The sequence below is a fragment of the Monomorium pharaonis genome, chromosome 11, assembly GCF_013373865.1.
Source record: "Monomorium pharaonis isolate MP-MQ-018 chromosome 11, ASM1337386v2, whole genome shotgun sequence".
In the NCBI taxonomy this organism is placed as follows: Eukaryota; Metazoa; Arthropoda; class Insecta; order Hymenoptera; family Formicidae; genus Monomorium; species Monomorium pharaonis.
Window position 1 is genome coordinate 14,967,256 of NC_050477.1, and position 17,924 is coordinate 14,985,179.

At 40.8% G+C, this 17,924-nt stretch overlaps 1 protein-coding gene across 1 annotated transcript in view; it reads left to right on the forward strand.

Moving 5' to 3' along the window:
* The window catches only part of LOC105832649 (integrin alpha-PS2), a 76,453-nt gene that overhangs the window by 31,763 nt on the left and 26,766 nt on the right, over positions 1–17,924 (forward strand). The window contains 1 exon segment of the mRNA XM_028191764.2: positions 15,226–15,397. Within this exon segment, the coding sequence (XP_028047565.2) occupies positions 15,226–15,397 (172 nt within the window).

Consider the following 17,924-nt stretch of genomic DNA (forward strand, 5'->3'; position numbering starts at 1 on the left):
AGATCTTCGCCCTTCCCGGAGACCTGGGTCTCCCCCCCCCTTTTTTTTTTTTACTTTCCTCCCCCCTTCGCTCCCCGCGAAACGTGCGGCGGCCCCTATGATGTACGAGCCGCCCTTATCTATCTTTATGTGTGTGCTGCTCCCTACGTTGCACGCATGTGCGTATGCTCATCACGCGCGGCTGCGGTGACGGTGGCGGCGGTGGCTGTGATGGCGGATGCGAAGATTGAACGCGGGAGAAAGATTGAAGCGGGGAGAAAGGGTTGTGCTGTTCAGGAAGCGCGGCGCTCACGGCAAATCTGCAGGCGGTCGGAATTGCAACGCGAGATTTTCGGGATGCGCATCAGCGAGTTGACGAACAATCATAATTTCTCTCTGGTATTGCTTCTAGTTAAACGTTACATTACTTCCTATTGATTTTGCCTTTACTCTCCAAACTCCCTAAAGTATTTAATAAGCGTTCTTCTGTTTTTATATTTTGTAGTTTATTTTGTTTTTACACGTAGATGAAGGCAATAATAAAAATTTAAAGAATTTCAACTCGAATCGCGAGGTATCGTTCGACCGTTTTGTGCCGTTCGAGTCGTTCAATAACGCAGCAGTAATCCCCCGGTGATTGCCCGGTTAAAAATGATACGTGGATGACTTGGTGGATTTCGAGGAAATTCGATACGGTCGGTCAGAGAACGAGACGGGGGAGGGGGGGAGAGGGCCCTTCTCGTGAGACGGGCAATGGGTGCCCTCGCGAGCGATGAGGAAAGCCATAAATAAAGGCCGCATTCGTATGTGAGAGGCCGTATTAGCGACGATTATCGTTTTCTCGTGCTCGCGTAATTTTCAACATAGCGAGACGTCGCGAGACACACGCTATCCCGTCAACCACGGAATTCCCCGGCGCGCTGACATTACGCCGTTGAATTGTCTACATATTTCAGAATGCGAGACCGCGCCGTTTCACTGGTAATCGCGCACGGCTTTTTCCGCGATTACTCTTCCCCGCTTTCTCCATATCGCTCTTTTGTCCCTCCCCTCCCTCTTTCGCCCCGCTCTCCGCCCAGCAATTAAAGATAAGTAATTACCGCTGGCAGATAAACGCGAAGAAACGTGCCTCGCTCTTTCGTTCTAAATATTTTCCTCTTTCGTATTTTCATAGAGCTTCGTTCTTTCACATTTTTCTTGTCTATTCTGTGTAATAAATTAATACACAAAGAAAGTATTTTGCGTTTAAAGTAATTTTTTCTATAATCTCATATTATGAGCTTAATATTTTACAGCAAACGTATTCCTCTTTCAATAAAGTGAAACATTTATAGCAAGTTTATGAGAGATTATTTTGTTTTTCTCTTGTATTAAGAGGATATTATGTCTTATATATAAAAAAAGTTGATTTGAAGCAGAGTGGCCTCTTACGTGTAGCATTAAGAGACGTGACGAGTAGTGTGTTTCTCTTCTCATAAGTTTATTATGTTTATACTACTTTGCTCTTGATTTTGAGAGGAATCCTTTTGTGAAGCTACATATAAGAATAAAATTCTCTAAAATTTAGATACGCATATATTGAAAAATTTTTTTGTGTCTAAAAGTTTTGTCATACATACAAATATTAAATAGACGTGATATATTATTGAAAGAAGAAATGATTGAACGTAATTCACTAATAATAAGTTAATTATTCGACCGATACATGTTTTAAAAATAAAATTAAAATTATCAATGAGTTGTAAATCGCCTAACGGTCTGCATTGGATCTTAATGATGGATATAATTCTTTTATTAAATTTAATTCTCTTAGCTTTATTTTAAACTGCGCGCCGACAGGATTCGTCAGAATCGATATTCAAGAGCATCTTAAAATAAATAATAAATAAAGCTAAAAAAATTAAGTTTAATAAAAGAATTATATCCACCACTAAAATCCGATGCAGACCGTTAGGCGATTTACAACTCATTGATATGTTTAACATATTACGGTCGGTTAGAATTAATTAGAACTAAATTAAAATTGTCTATTTTGGTCTGTAGCGGGTTTTGGTGTGTTGAATATATAATTTTTTTATTAATTTAATATTCTTAGCTTATGTAAACCGCGCGCCGACAATTTTGCCAGTCTTGAAACGCAATTACAAGCTAGATACCGATGCTCAGAAGTATTTTTAAGATATCCCCTTTTCAGAAAGAACTGTAAATAATTTATTGCAAAACATAACACCTCAGCCAGCGTTTCGAACCTGAATCTCCCATCATTTCGTGAAGGCATAAATGTTATAATTAATTATAATATTAAATTAATAGAAGAATTATATTCGGCACTAAAATCCGTTGCAGACCGAAATTGGCAATCTGTCTAATGTATAATTCATTAATTTATGTGATTGAGAAAAAGCGGACAACATGCCGGTAGTGTGCGATCACCGTTTCTAGAGAGAAACTTCTGATACCGTGTTTGTCGAAATAAAAAGAGATGAGATTCATAAAGGCCCGGTAAAACTCGATTTACGAGCGATTAGTGTCTTCGAGAGAGAAAAAAAAAGTGCAGTCTAGGTGGAAGTTGCCGAGTGTGTTCTCTCTTCTAACCGGAGGTGCGCGCGTGAGACGCATGTGCGATATCGTGTCGGAGACTTTAATGCGTCTGTCTGCGGCGCTAAAACAATGTGTCGAACGCGGGTTGCCTCATTCCCGTCACGCACGGTTGACGTTCGGCGCCTTTCGAAACTCATACGCGGACGTGAGCGCGTAAACTCGCGTGATCCGACCTCATCCCTTCAATGAAAGTAATTGACATTACGATCAACCCATTGATCATTAATCAGCACATTAGCATTCTGCACAGGCGTTATTTTTCGGCATCTTTTCTACACTCTTTGGGTCACGACACTTCTGAATCAATGAAAAATCCTTCAGTTACTCTTGCTCGTACCTAACATCTCCAGAAAGTATCTGTGATATTATTTATTGGAAAGAATTGTACAACTAATGTTACAACTAATTATAAATGTTCTTAATTTTTTAACGGAAAGAAATTTTTGGGATAACATTGTCTATAGAATGCTAACCAAACAAACTGATGTCGTACAACCAATAAAAAAAAAAAACGACGTGGTTTCTATCTTAAAAAATAATCTGTCTTAGAATTTCAGTATAAATTTATCGCAACTTGTGCATTTAAATACTTAAATGTATATAATTAAATTCATAATCAGACGGCATATTTATACAAATTAAGTCATTGAATGATTATATTTGTTTAATGGCCAAGTAATCGTATTTTACTTAACAGGAGCCAACTGATTTTCTTTAAATGCTGGTACACGTTGTAATTTATTCACCACGGGCGAATGCATACGTGTTAAATCAACTTGCTATCACACGATTATATAAATATACAATGTGTAAATGTCACGTAAATGTTTTCTCTCGCTCCTGCTACCGCTGTTTTTATCGCTACCACGGACAAAGGTCGAGCCCCTGAGTATCCGTGGGCGGTTGTCATCTTACAGAATAGAAACTCGTTAATGCTCTTCGTCGATTGCCATTGAATAATAATAGCTCGTTTCGATTTCTAGCGGTGAATTTCACGGACTCACTTGTCGATCGATGCGATTGCCTTGCTATTAATTGCCCTCGGGACAAAAGATCGCGCGCAGAAGCCGGATAAAAAGATCAACGAGTATCCCACGGAGGTGTTGCAGGCCTCATCGCCTCACGCGGTCTAGGCTTCGTAAAGATTTGTGTTTTAAATAAGATTTCAAGATTCATATTTATCTACAAAGATTTTTATTTACTTTTACTTTTTAATCTATTGAATACGCGGAACAAATGGTAACCTAACAAATTGAAATTTTTATCTAGAACATCATCACATTACGTATTACTTTATTCATGCGACAGATGTGCTCTAGGGGTCACGTGATAAGCCAACGCCCTTGGCATTATGCGGCTCGTTACGATTTAACGATCTCGTGGTTACGAAGGCGGCAGCGAAAGGTCGCGCTTCCTGGCTGTCCTTTCGTTCCTCCACGTACAACGTGTGTCGAGGGTGATTCCGCAGGTCGTGCGGAATGTTAAATCTTCGTCTCGCGTCATCGCGCGAATCGGCAAATGCAATGCTCGCTCGATGGACCTTTCACCGCTGGGCGCATTCCTCCTTTTCGCGCATCCTCCGTCCGGCAGACGCATCCTCGTCCGCGTTCGTCCTTTTTTACCGCGGTCCAATTCAACGGCACTTCTTAATCTGTTTTTTTTTGTCGCACCCCCTCCGGCCTTTCTCGCGATCTACCGACATTTCAAAGATGTGGCTCTCGCGTTGATTGTTGCCAGATGTTTTACCTTTCGGACCTTTCTCTCCGGGCCGCATACTATTTCTCTCTCGCCAAATAAAGCGAAGATATGCGGTTCGATACGCTGTCATTTGACGCGAGATTTATAGACGGCGTACTTTCGAATCGAAACGGGTATTTCTTTATCGCTATATTATTGCTGGGTGATTTTATTGACTCGACAAAATCAATCGGATAATTATAGTGATTTTCTTACTGTGAACGTTATTATATTTGATGTGACTTGTGATTATTGTAAGAAATTATTATTTTTTCCAAAAACTAATTTCAAATCGGAGGAAAAAAATTTTCCATATATGTAGAAGTAATAATTTATGAAATCAATTTTCCGTGGATAACTTATATTCAATTTTAATTCAATTCGATCGAGATTGCCGTATCGTAAATTTCGCTGCGCCAACATGACATTTGATTTTGATTAAATCTGCAAGGAAGGGATTCCGGCGGATGCTGTGAGCGATGCAGAAAAAGAATCGGAGACGAGAGAGCTCTTTGGAGGCAAAAAAGTCCCGCCGGGTGAAGAGGGGCAAAAACGAAGGAACAATCGGTAACAATAAAATATGGTCGAGGCGGGACGATAAAGTCACGATGTTGTTGTCTCCGTTGGCGGGTCGCTTTCGCCTTCGCGTCGTCGTCGTCGTCGTCGTCGTCGTCGGCAAAAACGCATCGATTAAAAGTTAAGCAAGTCCACCGCGCGCTATCAAAGCAGAGGACAATCGCGACCTCGGCGACCCAGCCTGAAAGCAGAGCCTTGTACGAAATCCTCGTCCCCCTTCGCCATCCTTCTGTGGAACCCCTGTGTTAGCCGCCTCCCTCTCCCCTCCCCCTCTTCTCCCTTTCCCCGTTCGCCCTCGTCACCCTTTCATTCGTGATCTTCGTCTTCTGTCGGCCGGAGAGTTCGCCGCGCGCGTTCCGCGCCACCTTCCGCTACCTTCGTATCCTCTTCATGCCTCTGCCCGTTCCTCATTCCCCGGCGCTTTCACCCTTTTTGGGAATTGGCGGGAACTGCGGGAGTGCGGCGCACGATGAGTGGTCCGAGATCGTCGTTTGTCGGCGCCCGCGAGAATGGAAATACTATTGGCCGGACGGAACAGACAGGACAATGTTCGAGAAATTCTCGCGGCTATGCGAGAGATACCGCGGTCCGTCGTTGATCATCCTGTCCCTCATACGTGCCGCCGATCTTTTTCGGATGTTCCGCGCGTCGCGGAATGAAGGAGGGATTGGCGAAGGATAAAAAAATTGTATAGATCGAGATACTTTATTTATATATTGCTTTTATCATACTGCATTGTGCCCAAGCGCGAAACTTTAGCCGCTGCAATTGGTTATAAACTGTATTAGAATTCGAAAAATAATTATAACTTTGAGATATTTTCGTATTGGAACTTTTTTCAAATGACACTCTTAAAAAGTACACGACAGAGTGACGGAGAATATTAGTCATGAGTTTGTGTCAGGTATAGATTACAGTATCTTGATCTACGTGCCGTCCATTCGGTGCATTTCACCAATAGAAAGCACGGAGAACAGACTGTCGTTTGTTCGAACCGGTACCTTTAATATTTCGCTGAGTTCAGATTGACCTCCGCTACAATGGAAAGAAATGATCAATCTTTTTTTTAGCTGCGTATATATAGTCAAAAAATTTAAACTCGTCAGAATCATACCGGTACAATCTGTTCGCGTTTCGCACACGCTTGGGTCAGAAATAAATAAATTTCAATGACTTCTTGTCCGCGAATCAACGCCTTCCATCCGCCTCCCGACGAGGGAGGAGGAGCTGAAGCGGGCGGCGGGAGGATAATCCAGCGGACGGACAATACGCATTCCGGTCCTGTGTTTTGCCGGCAGGACAAATTGCGACGCCCGTTAAACGCCCGCTTTTTGTCCGCGGCGCGGCGGTCTTTCGCCCTCGGGACGACTCATGTGGATGATGCACTTTGTTGCGCCCGTCCTGACGACTTCGCCGTACGTGGGACACGGAAACTGCTATACGGACAGTGAGAAATCCTTCCGAGATCTTTCACATCGGAGAGAAAAACGAACAAAATCTATTTTATAATATAATTAATATAATATAAAATGATTTTATTAAATGTCACTAAACTGTAGTAGAATTCTTCACTGATTCCATGATTTTGGTTTTTAAATTCTAAGAAAAACTTCTCTTGTACGCTGACAGAATATTCATATATAAATAGTTATTGAATAATGCTAATAACATATTTTATATAAAAAGTTAATAATATTTATTATTTCAAAATTACACTGAAAATATTACTTGTTTGAAATAAATATTATTGATTTTTCTATATAAAATGTGTTATGAGTATAATTCAAATAACTATTTAAATCAAGCACTTTTTCTGTCAGTTTAATTATTTTATATTTTTATGTTCGACAGATGACATTTGTGTATTCTTCATGAAATAATACTTTGCTTTTACACCGTGCGTTTATATTAAAATTGAAAAGCTATATATATCTTTCAAACATTGAAAATTGTCGTGGAGCTCAGAGACAACATGGTACACGGATTTGTACCTATTTACGCCAATATTGATGAAAATCGTATCCGATAATAGTGCCCGACTTTCAAGTTCTGCAGGCGATGAGCCATCGACCGACTGACAAATTTCGGACCACTTTAAACAGGTAAATCTTGGCTGAACAATCCGCGGCGCTTGGCCGCGATCCCGCTTGGCCTGCAATCGCATGGTGTATAAATAATGTTGTGACTCACTGACCACGAAGTGAGTCAACCTGAAAACTATGGCGATGTGCTCGCGCAAAACCATCTCCGTCTTCTAGACTCTACCTTCATCACGTAAATATTCCTCTACTGTTGCACTCTACTCTGTTATCCCGTCGCTCGCGAGAGCCGTACCCCTCGGCAAAAAGCCGTCAGGTGAAGGATGTTCCTACGGGAGCCGAGCAAATTCATACGAAAGAGAGAGCCATTCATACATTTCCAGATAATTTATTTGCGCTTCCAAAAACGGTAGTCCACCCTTTCGTCTCGCTAATCCTTTTATATGAGCGAGGAATATGCTCGAGCGACTCTTTAGCGTTTGAAGATAAAGTTAAATTGCTTCTACAGGGACGTGCGACAGAGTTAAATTAATTTTGGGAGGTAAATCTAAAAAAAGTGAAATAATAATAATAATTGAAGAATAATTGTTATTCCTCAATGATGACATTATTGCAAAGACGGATGTAATAATGCAGAAAAATTAATGGGCTTGATTTAATAGTTTTTGAAAATGTGGATATTTACGTGCCAAAGAAATCTTGAGGGTTTACATTAACAAGTGTTATTTCGAGCACAAACGAATTTTAATACTTAAATGCCTTCTTTACGATTTAATGTCGACATCACTTGTTAAGAAAAGTCCGCGAATTAACGCTTTTTCTTCACGACCACGAAGCGAATTCCGCCACGGTGATTCTCGCTTTGTTGTCATTAATTTAATTCGGGATAAACAAAATGTCTTAGAGTCGCTGTTGCAAGGGGGGCGAGAAGCGTGTATGACGTTTTATGACCGGCCATTAACAGGCCGTTTCGCCCGAATAAAATCGGCCTTTGCCCGTTGTTTCGTTTTTTTATGTGCCACTTTCCACGTGTTTCACCGTTCGCTGCTGAGTTCCGGGTATGTCTTCCCGGTAGCCGCTTATGCGTTCCTCCAACTCGGGCGCAAGGAATATGCGATATATGACGCGTTAACGTTGCGACAAACTAAGTCGGAAAGCGTGAGAGCGTGACTCCATCATTTGTGCAAACACGGCGGTTTCGCGCGCCTTAAGAATTTCAAATATGTTTTCTACAACTTTGCAAAGTAAGATACCTGTACCCAATATTATGGTCCATCCAAGCTTTGGGAGTTTTTCTAACTTTTCGATGGATATACGAAATTGAAAAACAAGGGTCGGATTTAAAATATTTTTTAAAAAATGCGAACATGTTTAATTAAGTATTTATTAACATATTTATGGAAAAAATTACACATACTATTATTTACTAAATATAAAACTGTGTTTATTTACTACGAGGCGTTATCTTAACTTTTACCTGTTAAAAAAGCTCCTCTAATTAACTGAAGAAAGACAAGAATACTAATCAAAAGTTAAACACTAAATAAAGAAGCAGAATCTTAACTTTTGTATAATAAGATATATTGTGTTTTTTCAATAGTGGCCCTGGTTTCACCATACCTACAAAGAGTTTGCTTTCTTTAATTATAAAGGCGTTTTACTAAAAATGTAATAATATTAATCACGGATATTTATAATTGTTACATGATAGTTATACAAAACAAAAACTTACCTTAGAAATTTTGGAAGGGTTTGAATAAATTATGATTACAAGCCATAGAAAGCAGATATCGATCGGTTAACTGGCGTAAACACATCGTATCGACTTCCTGAGTGACATTAGCGTTATCTGAAATTTGTTGTGTAACTATGGAATTGGGGGAAACTAAATTGAGTACATGGCCATATTGGATACAAGTACCTTACTTATCTTTTTTTTAAATATATGTACGTTTTATCCGCGTATAATGAAGCCAAGTATCAACCTGAACCAAGGAAATATCGCTTTGTCAGCTTATTCTTGTATCGTCGAGTCTGGTTGGATCCGAAGAAAAAAGAACCGACAGAAAATTATTCGCGACGATTCACAGAATGCGAATCTGCCCTTTGAACGGACTGTCAACCGGTTGAAAATGCCGTTCGATCTATTCGAGCGAGCGTTACGTGTACACGACCCGAGATGACCTCGTTCAAGTCCTCAAAATAACTTTCGCTTCCGCCGAGGCGCCCCGTCGAAACGATACCCGTCGAACCCTCTTTTCTTCTTCAGATTTATCGATCGACAGATAAGCGCATTGGTACTCGCATCAGCGTACACCAAAAAAAGTCCCTTAATTTGTGAGCGGGTCGCGACCGTTGACTCTTCATGTGAATCAGTAGACGAAGCTTCTTCATCTTATTACGCGAGTAGTTTCTCACTTTTATTACACATTAAAGGTATTTTTAATTTATTCAAGAACTTGTGAACTTCCGATGAAACTCTTGTGCTTTTGCAAGGAATGAAGATCAAAATTGACGGGAAAAAAAAGCTGACATACAAAAAATTCAAAAATGTGCGAGGGATGTGGGCATCCGGTTAATCAGGCCAACCGATGCGACTTCCAGAGGAAGATGGGGAAAACCGCTGTTTATGTTACTCTTGTACTAAAATAGATTGCTTGCCTGTTCGTTCGCAAGGTTGAATCTGCCAAAGCGACCTTTACGGTTCTTAAACTTTACGACTCGAAGACATTCGATTCCGCGCGCGGGGTCCGTCCTATTCTTTATTACGTCCGAACTTCATTGTTCAAAACGTGTAACGCACGTGTGCGTATCCGGACGACCGTTGCCGTCGGTCCCAGCGTGCGTTCTCATAAAGTGCATCGAGCACGGAAAGATCTCTTTGCCCGTACGAGCGAAACCGTGTTGCAGATTACAATAACGTCCCGCCATTTTATCCCGCGCGTTGTTATCCGTAAATGCACTTGCCCTGTAACGGAAATGGAACTCGAGTGTGCGCAGAGAGAAATATCCGAAAACGCCGCTATGCGACTTTCAACGAAAAGGATTTCCCAAGACCAGGCGCAAACGTCTGGAATATGCTTCTAAGAGATCTTCTAATATCTTTGAACGTCTCCCGAATCGTTTCGTAAGGGGGCTTCTGCGTCGTTAGGTCGAGAAGGGCGCTCGTTCATTTTAACGGTCTGTTTAAGGGCGTTTCGTGGATGGGCCCCCGTCTCGACGGGGAAAAAGCCGGGGCGGGTTCTTGCGCGTTGCCGTCGGTGAAAGACGGCGGGGAGAGGACGGGCGGTCGAGTGAAGACATTAAAGGTACCGTGTCATTAACCGTCTTTAAGCTCAAGTGTTCCTTTTTAATGAAGAGTAGATCGCGCGCGTGCAATCGGAGAAGAAAAGCGAACGAGGCGGAACGCGAGCGCGGCAGACGGATATTATTATTCCCCTCCTCTCCCGTTTCCTCTCTCTCTCTCTCTCTCTCTCTCTCTCTCTCTCTCTCTCTCTCTCTTACAATTAGACCGCACGTTACTTTCGTCGGGGCAATTTCATTGCCGCGAGCTTCCTACCGCACGAAACGCTCGTTCGAAAGCGCCCGCTAACGCCACGTACATACACACTACACACCGTTACTTTCCCTCAAATTCTTCCGCGCTCTTTAATGAAGAGCCAATCGCGACTCGGCCGCACCTTCGAAACTTCGCCACGTATAGGTTCCTTCGAATCATCGTCTCATTGTCTGCTGCACGACTGTTATGCTGCTGATGTTTAATTATTTGCAGAACTTCTTTGTAATCTTCCTCATGCAGCGTTGCAGTGGAAGGGCGACTTGAAAATTAAATATTACGGACTCAATATTTTTTTTTGAGTCGCGAAATTATTTATGTCATTTAATTTTTAGGAAGTATTATAAAGCGATTCAATTTTTTTTTTTAGTAAAAAAATGTTAGAAAAAGAAGGGATAAGAAATTAGTAAAAATATCTTTTAATTATTTCTTTTACCCTTTCTATAAATTTTGAACGACATTTATTGCGTGTCTACGTAATGCTTCTCCTAATTTCTCGTGGTCGTATTTAATCGCTGCTCTAAATGTACGGTCGGGTTTCACGGAACTAATTTCCGGCTATTAGCAGTGTTTGTTCACGGCGATTTGGTTGCGCAAAAGCTGTGAGGTCGAATAGGCAGGCCCTACCAGTCAAAGGTTCATCTTTACTGACGTCAGCGGTATTTAGATTCGTTTCTAATGAACCGTGAATTATTTGCACATATTGTGAAAAGCACGCGTTTTCGAAGCATGGAAACGCATTCTCGACATTCAAGTCATGAAATCGGCATTTTGTTCCTTGCCTTGCGTGATTATGAATCTATTAAGTTTTCCAGCAATTTATTATTCCCATCTATTGTGCTTTTAGTCGCACGTGCGTAAAGGAAGATTTCAGGCTTTCTAACAGCATGTGTTCTCATTCGTAGGATGAGATGTAGGTATCGGTTGGAATGTCGAAGGCAGGATTTCTGATGTTTCTTGCACTGAGAGAATAATTTTCATCGCCATCGAGCAAAATCGCAATATATTCTAACGCATAAAGAATAGTCTTATTGTATAATGAACGCACAGTGCCATTGAAAAAGAGCCATTGTTTGATGCATCAAAGAAGACACAATTAGATTAAAACAGTATTTTCCCTTTCAATATCATTTTTATATCATTTTTCAAGATTTTTTGCAGAAAATATAAAAAAAAATAAAAATAAGCTTGAAACCTACATTTGCCCTTTGATAATTAAACGTCTTTACAAATTGTTTGAAATATTAAGAAAGACACGTTTGGCAATTATTTGTAAATCTGTATGGGTATGTTAAAAGAATACTGGCTCACTGCTGCAACGATTCAAAATGGGAACGCAAGATTAAAAAAAAATTTAATCCATATAGATATAGTTTTCGTCTGATCAGGTTAAAACACAAAAAAAAAACTGTAAATAGTGTTTATATCTTAATAAAAACTTTTATAAGTCTTTTCTTTAATTTGCTCTGTCCTTCTCAAAAGATTCAAACTATTAAAAAATATTTTTAAAATTTGTTTTTTTTTAACTTGAAAGCGAAAATACTCTGTCAAGAGGAGGAAACAAAGAAATTCAACTGGAACAACTCTTGCTTTGTCTCGTTTGTTTTTCTTCTATTTTTCTGTCTAATGCAAATTCCTCGCAGTATATACCGTGCGAAATAATACCGGCTTATTAACTTTGTCGGCAGATCAGATCTATCAGAGACCCGTATCGGCGAGCCGCAATGAACGATTTCGGCGTTCACAAACGGGGCAGATCGCGCGCAGCTAGAGCGGACTCGAGCGATTGAGCTAAACTGGCGCAATGGATAAATTGCGGCACTTCGGCGCGTCGTCTTCTTTTTCTCGTGTGTCCTCTCGTCTTTCCTCTTCGACGATCGTCGATAGACGGGACCAGCAGCGTGACGTGATCATTGCGTTCAATCGGCCTGCGGTACGTCGTCGTGCCGGCGTCGTCGTTTCAAAAGCCGTGCGTTGCTCCGTAGGACGCCAACAAAAACCTTCGCGGAACAATCAGTTCGGGTACCTCCCCGAATTAAGGGCTCGCCCGTGAGTTTGAGGTACGCCGATAATGACGCGGCGTTTAAGTACAGTTACGTTCTCTCTCGATTTCTTCTAATTAGTCCGCTTGAAACAAAACGGATCGTCATTAAAGGCGTATTTTTTGGATAATTTCGAATACCCCGGGTCCGTCGCAACGTCCTGATGATTACGTTTTCGTCGGGAAACGACTTAATCAAGGCGAGGAAGAGTTCTCTCGTATGATTTTCGATTAAGACTTGGGCAACCCCTTTCCCCCAGGAGGAATGCGAATAATGACGCACCGTGGTAACGTGGCTTAATTGGCTCGCAATTAATAATGCATGGTTGCGTGAGTGCACGGCGCTCCGCGCGAGGGTTACGCCCGGTGTACAATCTCACTTTGCTAAAGAGCTCGGCATTGTTCACGCGATCCTCGTGCATGCGGAATCAGCGTCCGAGCCTTGTTAACGCTCATTTACACAGGCGGCCTTGAAAAACGGTTAAAATGTTGGCCAGCGACGAATTATGCAATCGCGCGCGCGAGAGAAGCTACCGTTGCTATTTCTGAAGCAACAAGAGCGTCTCCAAGAGCTTTTTAGCTCGAGTTGAGACTCTAATCATCTTTATTATAATAATAAGACGCAGAAATGCGAAAGAGAGATGTGACATTTCCTTAACGCTCTGGAATGTCTCGCAGTCATAAAGAGGTTCTACAACTTCTTTGCTCTTTGCCTACTGGTAGCCTCGAGAAACATTGGATTATTAGCAAGTGGTACGTACGCACAATGCGGTTCTTTATTTTCCCGATGGAGCTACACCCAGTAGCACTCGGAGAATGCGACCGCCAGTTGCCCCCGTGATTTCAACAGATTGACCGCGCTTGATGCGCAATGCGCCTCGCCGATAAGTTGTCAGGGCAAATCACGCGTATTTCGAGAGATTTACGATGTAGACCTGGGGCACCGGGCATTATAAATACCGCCGTTATACGTTCGCACGTTGCGTCGGGTTATTAAGGCCATCAGCTGCTTCTGGTTGGCTGGCCAAGTACAGATTGACGTAACGCGACGATCATTGTGCATCATGCATGAGAAAGCTCGCGGCTGGATCGGGCCCTTTAACGAAATGGATCTCCCCAACCGTGCCTCGGACCGGTCCGTTGAGCCAAAAGGACACGTCGCGAGCGATGAGATCCTGCTTGAAATTCTGTCGAGCATTTTTTCGCAATTGTTCGCATGACTCGCTTACTTTCAATAATAAATACCAGAAGTCAAATGAAGAAAATTATTTCAATCTTGAGCTGTTAATTATTTTACGTTAAAGGACTTTTTAACATATAGAGTAGAGATGACTAATATGAGACAGTCAATTATTTTTACACAAATTTACTTTTTTAATAAAAGTCTTTATATTATTGTCTCACATTAATAATATACATATAATTGTTAAATTTCATGTAACTGACAGCTCTGTAAATAATATAAATAACAATAACTTGATATTTATTTTTAACACGGTTTTTAACATTAAGTATCTTGGTATTTGGTCAGCTTGAATATTTCAAATGCACAATTTCAACGTTTGTATAGATCCTAACGTAAGGAAAGTTTTTAATACGAAGTATAAATTGGGAACGGAAGTAGGTTTTGATTTAAAATTGTGAATTTACGGTAATGAAGAATCAAGAACTCTTATTCATTTTTCGTTAAAATCGACATCGCATTTAACGTCACGTTTTTAACTGAAAGGACATCCGTTTTCTGGAAGAAGCTATATGCACGTGCAATAGGGACGCGTTTGTAAGATCATTCGTGCATTACCGGAATGGAATCAAATTACGGGTTGTCCATGAAAGGCGTACTTATGGGAGAATGCCTAAGGCATGAATTTAGTATTAATGGTAGAACCCGCCTGCAATAATCGAATGGTTGGTAATGCATAATGTTTAACGGCAGCGAAAATTATGCAGCGGAAAAGGGGTCCTTTACCTCTCTAGGGAATCATCAAGGTGCGCAAGCCGCACGTATGCAAATAACGCGCGGCTGTAATCTCGCGGAAAGCCGCGTACACCTCTAAATGTACGGCAGCTATCCGCGTTGCGTATTGCGCAAACGCGCGCCTCCCGCGGTTTCTACGCGGTTTGTATTCCTACGCGGTACATTTATCGTTAAATGAGCCGTTAGGCAGAAACAGCGACACGGCACAATACTCGCCCCATTGTGTGAGAAACCCGAAAGATATTGCGAAACCAATTAACGTAAAGCCCACCTAATTTATCGCAGCCTCCTTTACGACCCGTACAAAGGGCTGGGAGATTCTAAAATCCTTGCGGTCACGCCGAGATAATTGTGAAACGGTTATGTATGGCAGAAATCTATCTCCGGCGATTTATACCGCTACTCCCGGCCCGACACAGACGCGTTAAATGGGAGGTGAGAATCGAGCCTTAATGCGCGATTTGTCGACGGCGATGCCGTCAGGCACGTGTAGTATATAGGTGTAGGTGCGACTATAAACATAGCCGTACATGCGGCTTCAAGTGTTCGCGCGATCTTTTTTTTTCTCCCCGGTGCGTAAACGCTTTTAACGATCCACACCGGGCGCGTGTTTTAATTGCGATCGAATCGATCGTTAGAGAGTACGATCGCGTCTCCGCGATAAAGGCGACAAAAAAGTGGTAATAATAGCGGCGCAATCTTTGTTTTATGTTCGCAGGCTTGCGCGCCCAGGTACATCTGGTTCTCGGTGTCGCAGCAGAAGTACGATCCCGATGACAATAGGTGGAACAAGGAGTCGATGGCGGGCAACCGAAGGGAGCCAGTGGGCACGTGCTGGGTCGTCGCTAATAACTTCAACGACTCGCAGGAATACTCGCCTTGTCGCACGAGTGAGTTTCACCATGAGCTCTTTGCCCAGTTTTTCAAGAGTCGCGGCTTTTCTCGCGAATCCCGACGTCCTTGATGGTTTTCGAAAGAAATTAATATCAGGCTATTCCTGCGGTGTTAATTTCGTCCCAATTTCTTCATCAAGGCAAATTTGTATTAAATCTGAAGCTTTTATATTTATTCTACATTTCATTGAAAGGAAATACGCTTTACTTTCGCACATGCGACCTGAAGGAAGCGCGCGATTTTACCGCGCGCCTCTTCGATTGCTAACAAAACGAAAAACCGCTCCCTGAAGACTTCCGCTCCTGACGAAAGCGTCGCCTCGCGGTAAAGTAAACAGAGCCACGCACCAGCGAATGTTTAATTTCCACTCTCACCGGTCTCTCCGCGCGCGTGGTTGATCGAACTCTCTTTCTCTCAAGGGTGGGTACAATTTATAGTGGGCGCGTCGCGTCGCGTCGCGTCGCGTCGCCGTCCGGATATAACTCCAGTTTACGAGAAAGAGCGGGGAAAGAAGGAAAATATCTTTCGAGATTTTCGTGTGCGCCTCTGGAAACACAACGTTCGCGACGACGTCGAGTGCTATAAACATTTGTGAAACAGGCACTCTCGAAGTCGCAAGAGGATGGTCTCACCGTGTTCTTCTCTTGCCTCGAGGACGAATTTCCTCTGCAAGGATCGCCGCCGACATACGGTCGTGTTCACCACAGTGACCGTAAATACGTCATGTAACAGAATACTTCCTGCCGTAGGCCTGTGTCGTGTCTTAATGACAAAGGACGTATCGATTTTCGGCACCGGCCTCGCCCGACTCCGAGGACTTCAAACCAATAATTAGCAGTGACTTCAGTACTTATATCAGCGAACAAGCAACGGCGTATCTTTTAGGAATGCAGTTACGCTTAGCAGTTTTCGATATCATATATTAGAAAAATTGATATAAAAATCTTTTATATTATCGTCAGTCATTTTTTTTTCAATTAATACAGACAGCATTTCTTTTAGGCAACTAAGTTAGCAAATTTTATTTGATAAATAAACAACGTTTTGTTCTTAATTTTAAAGTTCTTTTTAAATATAAAGGAATTTTATCTGTAGAGAAAAATTGACGTTTTTCGAAAGAGATAGGAGACGAACGATTATTTTGTCGTTTCAATCCTCTATGGGGATTATTCATATGCTACCTATTTGTTTTTCTAGAAAAAGTAAGAGCATTATAATATAATTAGTTATAATACTTATATACATTTTTTAACCAATAATAATTATATAATATTTTTTAGAAATATTACAATATATGTGGAAGTTATTGAAGAAACTTTTATACTTATAAAAATAATGAAAAATGAACTCAAAGAGCCCATTGTATGTAAAGAAGGTCCCGAGAAACAATATATATAGAGAGAAACAATATGTATAGAGGCTTAAGACTAACAATGCTGAATTGTCTAGAATTTCTTGTGTATTGAAAGAAAATAATCGCAAACTATTTTTCTATTATTTCTAAATATGTATGTGTTTTAAATTTTACTTCCGGATTTTTGGATCTACGATTTTTGTTGTTTTTATTACTTACGATAATAGTTTGGTATTTTCTCTGATAACATTCCTTGAAAGTACTAAAGAGAAGTACCAACTTTTATCTCGCGGTTATCAATATGCAAGGATCGCTCAACAGGTATACATACAAACAGAATGCAATTTGGAAATCCCATTGTTCTTAAAATGATGATTGTGCAATTTTCATATAGAAATCGTTTATTATTTCTCTAGATTTGAAGTGAAAACTTTGTTACGTCAATTTGTCACTACATTATCGCAGATAAAAACTTCTCTTTTTCTAAAATCTCTGCATAAAGTAATTCCAATTAGAATGCGCAAAATTGATCTAAATAGATATACTATATCGCACTATAATAACAATGGGAATATTCGAAAAATAAATTTGTTATCCCTTTTGAGAAAATCTTGAATTGGATTCTCTAATTAAACGTAATTAAATTCTAGAAAGCTTTTCATGTGGAAATCTTATAATAATTTCTACGCAGTGAAATATAATATGTACATTAGATACACAAGATTGCTTACGAGTTTTGTTTTGTTGGGACGGAAATAACATGTTTTTAGAATTGCACTTTCCTGCGATTAAAGTCGCGCGCTTCCTCACGCGCGAACGAACATTTCGGCAACCCCGTCACACTATTGTGTGTTTTATGACGCGCGAACTGACGCACTTCCGGTCGTTTAGGGGAGGACTCGAATATCCGTTCTTCGTACACATTAAATTAAACGCAAATTAAAATTGAATAATTAAATTAACGGTGTAATTAAAATCTTGAAGTGATAAATAATTGAACAATGAATTTTTAGTAATAAAAAATTAACAGTTATGGTTTTTAACAATTTACTTATCAATATTCAAATTAGTACAATTTTTCTAGAGATTTTCTGCAATAAATCTTAATTTTATTTTTTATTCTATTTATTATTGTGTGTGTAGATCTTAACTTTATTTTTTATTTTATT